Source organism: Miscanthus floridulus, chromosome 1 (assembly GCF_019320115.1).
Source record: "Miscanthus floridulus cultivar M001 chromosome 1, ASM1932011v1, whole genome shotgun sequence".
Lineage (NCBI taxonomy): Eukaryota > Viridiplantae > Streptophyta > Magnoliopsida > Poales > Poaceae > Miscanthus > Miscanthus floridulus.
This window is the reverse complement of record NC_089580.1, coordinates 131,831,783-131,839,065: the sequence shown is the minus strand read 5'-3', so window position 1 is coordinate 131,839,065 and position 7,283 is coordinate 131,831,783. Positions and strand designations below refer to the sequence as shown.

The 7,283-nt window shown below is 53.9% G+C and overlaps 1 protein-coding gene across 2 annotated transcripts; it reads left to right on the top strand.

The window, feature by feature from the left end:
• Positions 1-202: 202 nt before the first annotated feature.
• On the top strand, positions 203-5,064 carry LOC136541631 (protein ARABIDILLO 2-like). Of its 2 annotated transcripts, XM_066533617.1 has the most exons (3): positions 203-474; positions 627-776; positions 3,152-5,064. In XM_066533617.1, the coding sequence occupies exons 1-3, from the start codon at positions 288-290 to the stop codon at positions 4,855-4,857; spliced, it is 2,043 nt and encodes a 680-aa protein (XP_066389714.1). In that variant the 5' UTR covers positions 203-287; the 3' UTR covers positions 4,858-5,064. The 2 variants fall into 2 exon arrangements, with proteins under 2 accessions (XP_066389714.1, XP_066389721.1); XM_066533624.1 differs by lacking the exons at positions 203-474; positions 627-776 and adding an exon at positions 2,520-3,030.
• Positions 5,065-7,283: the final 2,219 nt, after the last annotated feature.

The following is a 7,283-nucleotide window of genomic DNA, read 5'->3' as shown; positions in this document are numbered from 1 at the left end:
TCATATCCTCCTTTGTCCATCTCTTTGCCCGCTGCAGCGAATGTCAGCGAAAAGCCGTAAAAAGTCGGCGAGACTAGCACTGTGGCAGCGAGCCAGAGCCGCAGCAAGTACGCGTCGCAACTCACCGCGCGGCAGGGCAGCGCATTTCAAAATCCGTCCCGTGCGGTCGTGGCGTCGAGCGTGCCCCGCCCCGCAATCCGCCGCAGCAGGCTCAAACGGTCGGATCCCGCAGCCACGGAACCCGCCGATCCCCAGCGCCCGTCCCGCGGGCCCCACGCCCCGATCCGATGGCTCGCTTCGCCCCGAATTCAAAACCTCGTTTCGAAGCAGCGGCCGTCCTGTCCAAGTCCGCCCGTCCGTGCACCGGAAATAAATCCCCCAACGACTCGCTCGCTGGGAAACTACACGACGCGACGCCAGAGGAGGCGGAGCTTTGTCGGGGGGCGGCTACAAGAGGCGGCGGCGGTGCTCGCGGTGAGTGCGCTGACGAAATGATTCCCCAATCCTCCCCCCTCCTCCCAAGCACGCAGTGACCGAGTAGGACTGTAGGAGCAGCAACGCCCACGCGAGCTGCGGTGTTCCCAGGATGGTTGTCGTTTGATTGATGATTGGCGTCCTGATTGCAGCCGCTATAGTTCTGGTTCGACTCTGCGCCGCGGCGATCGGCGCCGGGAGGGGGAGGAGGTGGAGGGCGACGACGGGAAGTGGCGGCGGACGAGGAGGCGCGGCGGGCGGCGACGCGACCAGCGAGAGCGAAAGCGGCGTCGGTGAGAGAGGTAATAACTGCAGGACATGTCTCTGTTTTCTGATCTCCCTTTTTTCGCTCGTCGTTCTCGATCGCGATTTTCTCCATGTGCTGGGAGGGTGGGCTTCGAAGCCAAGCGTTCGCTCTCCCTGCTCCGCTCCTGGCTGCCGCGTTCGCCATTCGGCGGTGCTTTCGCCACCATGCAAACCATGATCCCTGCAATAATACTCCGTAATAAGTGTTTCGAATTTTCTACCAATCACGCCGAGTCATCGTTTGCTTGGGGTTGGGGGAGTTGGGAGAGACCGATCGAGTCGAGAGCTAGGAGTGATTTGTTCCTACTTTAGAGTGTAGACATTGTTACTCCTTTAGGCTACCTCAAAATAAGAATAAACAAATTACCCTTGGCCCCTTGGGGCCTTTTGCAACGCACAATAATAAGCTAGGAACCCTCAACTCTGCCGGCGCCGGCGCGCCGACGCTGCCGACGCCGGCGTCCGCACGGCACTGGCTCTCAAATGACCCAACTGCCCCTGCAACATGGCCCACCAAATGAGCGGCGGGCGCGTGGTACCTGAGCTAGCTCTCCGGCCGACGGAAACCGGGCCCGCCGCCCTGGACTCGAGTGAAAGTGTGAAACGCGCCTTCGGGACCGGGAGCGTCCCGAGACACTGTGTGCTCCGGGCTTGCTCGCTGCGTTGGATTCCCCGATCCCGCCGCGGGCCCGATTTTCGTGTGCCGCATGCATGGCCGCACCCACCACACCAGTCGCAACGAGCCCACACGGCCTTCTAATTCGTGCGAGAAAAGTGGTTGGTTTGCTATACGAAAAAGGGTACGTGTGGCACAGGTCGCAGCTCGCACGCGTGGTTCGGTGGTTGTGCCACAGCCAGTGACAGGTGGGCCCGCACGTTTTTTCGTACTGCTAGGCTATTTGTGTGCGCTTGGGTTCGCTAGCTTTTTGTGCGTGTTCGTGTGTCAATTAGCATAAGCCCATCGCTGCTGTCATTTTTAACCTCCAGCGAAAGCATTTCTTTCGATCCTCCTTTGAATGCATGCGTGGTAGGTCAGTCTTAATGGGACGCATCCGAGGGATTTTGCGGTCATCTTTTCAGAGGACTCGGTTCTTTTACGATACGTTCCCCACGCAATTATTTCGCCATGATTCTTTTGTGTGAAGAAAGTGCGAGATCTTTGGATTGGATTATAGTATCATACTACAAGAAAGTAGTGAAAAAACATCAGCATGCTAATCTTACTCTTCCAAAGTGGGGTCAGTCTTAAGCACACGGCTTTGGCTTTTAATCACACGCTCTTCTCAGGTAGAAGTGGAACCCACCATACCACCACCGTCTGATGATCGAGTTAGGCCTTATTTAGTTGCTCCCCTAAAGTTTAATCCCTATCACATTATATGTTTGACATATATATGAAGTATTAAATATAGACTAAAAAAACTAATTGCGCAGATTGTAACTAATTTACGAAACGAATTTTTTAAGCCTAATTAGTCCATGATTTGATAATATGGTGCTACAGTAAGCATATGCTAAAATAGATTAATTAGGCTTAATAAATTCGTCTCGCGGATTACCGAGGACTTCTATAATTTATTTTATTATTATTATTCGAACACTCCCATTTGATACTTTAATGTGATACCCTACGTGACATCTATAAACTTTAGCCCTTGATTTAAACACCACCTTATTTAGCTTCATTAGCCTATAGTGCAGACCAAATGGATATTTTTTTTAAAAAAAATCTCACGCTCAAATGAACAGCAATGCATTGGTCACACTTTTTTGAATTTGGATGGACATGTAGCATGCAGCTCATGCAGACTGTAGAATCCCATGCCTTTTTTTTTGTGTGCTCGCATTCACTCGTCACCAACCCAGCAGCCACCGTTCTCTCCAGTCAAATTTTTGAAACGACCAGAGACTCTCCATGGAAACCAGTGTGAAAAGCTGGGAAAATTTTGATAGCGCCTTCGTACCAGCTCATAATTTCGTGTCTGTGGTCACCGCATTTACGCCTCTCAATTCGACGTACCAATCGTCCAGCCAAAGCAAGAAAAGATCGGGGAGAGTGTAGCTCCGTGGGGCTTATGGTTTTCTGGAGCTTTCCTAGTCTTTTGATTCATTTAAAATAGCCGACGCTTCTCCTTCCAGTTTCTTCTCCGTTGACATCTTATGCAAGCGGTAGAATTTTACTGTTCGTGACCAGAAGGTCCTGAATTTGAGCCGCGGTCTCCTCGCATTTGCATTGTACAGGCAGCGAAAGTAAGGCCCGCATAGAGCGGAAGCTATACGCCCTTTTGTCTTTTCTGCTTCGGTGCCGGGGAGCGAGTTTTGATTCTGAGCAGTGAGCACTAATCTGGCTGTCTGGTGTGAGTAACTGCAGGTCACGAGCTGCGGTGTTGTAGCTGCCAAGAAATGAGCTTGGGGAGCTGCCCGGCCGCGGCCGGGGACGCGACGGCAGAGGAGCTGCTTGAACAGGCGCGGGGGCTGGTGCCACCTGCCCTGGCCGCTGCGCGCGCGGCGGCTGGCTTCGGTGGGCGGTGGAAGGCTATCGCAGCGAGGCTGGAGAGGGTGCCACCGTGCCTGTCGGACCTGTCCAGCCACCCCTGCTTCTCCAAGAACTCGCTCTGTCGGGAGCTGCTGCAGTCGGTGGCTGCAACGCTAGCGGAGGCCGCCGAGCTCGGTGCGCGCTGCCACGAGCCTCCGAAGGCAGGGAAGCTTCAGATGCAGAGCGACCTCGACGCGCTGGCCGGGAAGCTGGACCTCAACCTCAGGGATTGCTCTCTTCTTGTCAAGACTGGTGTGCTGTCTGACGCGACGGTTCCGGCGGCCCCGGCTGAGACAGCGTCGGCTGCGGGCGCACAGACGGACGTGCGGGAGCTGCTTGCCAGGCTGCAGATTGGGCACGCAGAGGCGAAGCACCGTGCCGTGGATGGCCTGCTCGATGCTCTGCGCGAGGACGAGAAGAGCGTGCTGTCGGCGCTCGGCCGTGGCAACGTGGCCGCGCTGGTGCAGCTGCTCACGGCGACGGCACCCAAGGTCAGGGAGAAGGCGGCCACTGTTTTGTGCTTGCTCGCCGAGTCCGGCAGCTGCGAGGGCTTACTTATGTCAGAAGGCGCGCTGCCGCCGCTCATCCGGCTGGCAGAGTCCGGCAGTCTTGTTGGGCGGGAGAAGGCTGTCATCACGCTGCAGCGGCTGTCCATGTCGCCCGACATTGCCCGTGCAATCGTCGGGCACAGCGGCGTCCGGGCTCTCATCGACATGTGCCAGACCGGGGACTCAATCACACAGTCCGCCGCGGCAGGGGCGCTCAAGAACATCTCTGCCGTGCCAGAAGTCCGACAAGCGCTGGCCGAGGAAGGCGTCGTGCGAGTCATGATCAACCTGTTCGACTCCGGCGTCGTTCTCGGCTCCAAGGAGTACGCCGCAGAGTGCCTGCAGAACCTTACGTCAAGCAACGACAGCCTGCGGCGTGCCGTCGTGTCCGAGGGCGGCCTCCGGAGCCTGCTCGCCTACCTCGACGGGCCACTGCCGCAGGAATCACCCGTGGCCGCGCTCCGGAACCTGGTCACCGCTGTCTCACCAGACAGCCTGGTGTCGCTCTGCGTGCTCTCGCGCCTCGTCCACGTGCTCCGTGACGGTTCCGTGGGTGCTCAGCAGGCTGCCGCGGCGACCATCTGCAAGATCTCCAGCAGCATGGACATGAAACGGCTGGTGGGCGAGCACGGGTGCATCCCGCTCCTGGTGCGCCTGCTGGAGGCCAAGTCGAACGGCGCGCGCGAGGCCGCGGCGCAGGCGGTGGCGAGCCTGATGGTGTGCGACCCGAACGCGAGGGACATCAAGAAGGACGAGAAGAGCGTGCCCAACCTGGTGCAGCTGCTGGACCCAAGCCCCCAGAACACGGCGAAGAAGTACGCCATCTCCTGCCTGCTGGAGCTGTCGGCGAGCAAGCGGTGCAAGAAGCTGATGATCTCCCACGGCGCCATCGGGTACCTGAAGAAGCTCTCGGAGAAGGACGTGGCCGGCGCGAAGAAGCTGCTGGAGAAGCTGGACCGCGGCAGGCTGCGCAGCCTGTTCAGCAGGAAGTAGTATGATGGTGAGCATGGTCTCCAGCTGAAGCAGCTACCAGTGAAGCGATCGTTCTTTTTGCGGTAACATGTACAAAGATCCCGTCCTGTTTCATAGCCTCTATGAAGTGAAGTGCGGCAGTGCGGTGGACAGAGTTGTGTTCATGTGAAGTGAACATATGGCGTTGTAATTTCGCTGGCTAATGTGTGTCAGGCAGTTCGTTCGTTCGTTCGTTGGCTCCCTAACCATGGCTGAATGAATTCCCAGCGGTCCCATCGTAATGTTAATAAAATCTCTTCAGGGAAAGATGATTTGCACAGTTTGGTTGTGACTGTTTGCAATTCTTCTAATCTTTCAGAAATTGGTGTCAGCATTGAAGCTATTCAGTCTCTCCTTGTTGGCTCTGAGTTCAAACAGCTATGATTCCAAATCTCGCTTTAGTCGAAGCTTTGCTTTGTGGATTAAAGAAATCCAGCATGTAGAGGCGCCGTTCGTTTGAACTTATCAGCGTGACTTATTAGTTATGGTATAGCGTTTTTCTTTCACCACAAATCAGCGAATAATATTTTTCAGCCTAGCTTTTTCAAACAGGACGGTAGTGCTGTTTTTTTTTTGAAAAGTAGTGAAGTGCTGATTGTGTCATCACTGCCAACAACTTCTGGTGAAGTGCAGGCTCGTATGCGGTGAGTGACCAGTTTATTGGAGCATGATGCGGACAAATCGAAGATGGGTTTCCGCACGCGTGCGACGGCAATGATTACGCAGTAGCCTTCCGTATTGCCATCGACCGATCGACGTCCAGCCCGTGCGATGCGTGCAGTCAGCCGTGGTGGTCGGGGCGTCGGGCTGCAGGCCACGCCGCCGACGCGTACGTGGTTATCCATCATCTGAATATCTGGTAATCGGCCCCCTTCGCAAATACTGTGCTTGTTTGCGTGTTAAAAAAGAACGTGACCATTTTCTCAGGCAAGGTCGTCAACGTGTTTAGGTATATGTCGTAGCAGTTGTAGCAACCTAAATTACACAGGATGTGCTGAAATATAGCCTCTGTTTAGGCGACGGCTAGAAGCCTAAAGATCTCCATCCAATGCTAAGCCAACAGAGCACACGGAGAAGTCCATTGCTCCATTCAACAGATCGATAAAGCATCGCCTGACCGAAACATAGATTTCAGATGACTGTTCTATAGGAAAAGTGAAATTACACGGTCTGTTCTACTCCTTTGAAGTTATAGATGGCTAGACGCAGGTAACATAATGAAACTGAATCAATCAATCAAGTGATTCGGCGTCACGCCTCTAGATGCAAATGATCGAGTTATGCAGGAACGAGGCTGCAAGAGCAATCTGGTCGGTTAGAGGTCAGAAAAAGCACCGTTCCGGCTGAAATGTTATGAGAGAAAAACACTGTACCGGCTGAAAAAAAAGAAGCCGAACAAGCCGGCTTCTTGTGAGCCGAACGGCACCACAGGCACTGTTTGTTTTCTCTGTACATGGATCTATTGGTGGTTGAATTTGTTGGGAAAAGTCCGTATGGTTTGATGCTTTGAGTGCGCGAGAGAGAGAAAAAGAGGGAGCATATGTTCTTTTTCTTTACGTGGTTGATTTAGATATGTAGATCCGTTACTCGTCATGATGGGAAACACGTTCATAGGCTGCGCGCCGACGAGGCATGTCCAGACCGTGCAGCTCTCGCTGCGCCTTGCCACCTCGATGACGTCGGCACCATCCAACAGATGAACAGAAGCATGCCTGCGGCCTGCCGCCAGCCGCCGTGAACCTCTTTACCATGCAGCGGAAGCAGAACTGCAGAAGCGCGGGGAGGGCCCAGGAACAAAACAAGCACACGTACTCTTGTAGACTAACTAACAAGCCCGGCCCATAGTACCCATGTCGGTTCGGCCCACGAAACGTAGCCCGGCTGCTCTCCAACTCCAAGCCGCCGTAACCACTAGGAAGGCAAGTCTTTTTCGCAAAAAAAAAAAAAAAAAAAAAAAAAAAAAAAAAAAAAAAAACCTAGGAAGGCAAGTCTCGATCCAAATCTTGTAGTTGGATTGTCAGCCCCATCTCGTCTCAATCAGTTTGGCGATTCGTCTCCCACTCTCCCTGGTGATAGTGTTGGGAAATCGAACCCCGGCGTTGGATCGGGTCAAACTGAAGACGATTCGTGTTGTGTTTTTACTGCAAATTTACGAGAGGTGCAGCAATCTGGAGCTTGACATGATGAGGCACAGTCGAACTGCACTACTGCAGGCTGCACTGACCAGGTTTATTCTACCTCTCCGATTGTTGGATGCTCAGCATTAGATTTTTCAGTGCAGTAGTGTAGCAACAGCGTAAGAATACTCTATGTTATTCCTTCCGTTCCTAAATTGTTCGTGGTTGCAACTGTTGATTTGATTGCAAAAGGATCAGGTTGTTAATGGTCGGTATCAACTTTCTTAGTGC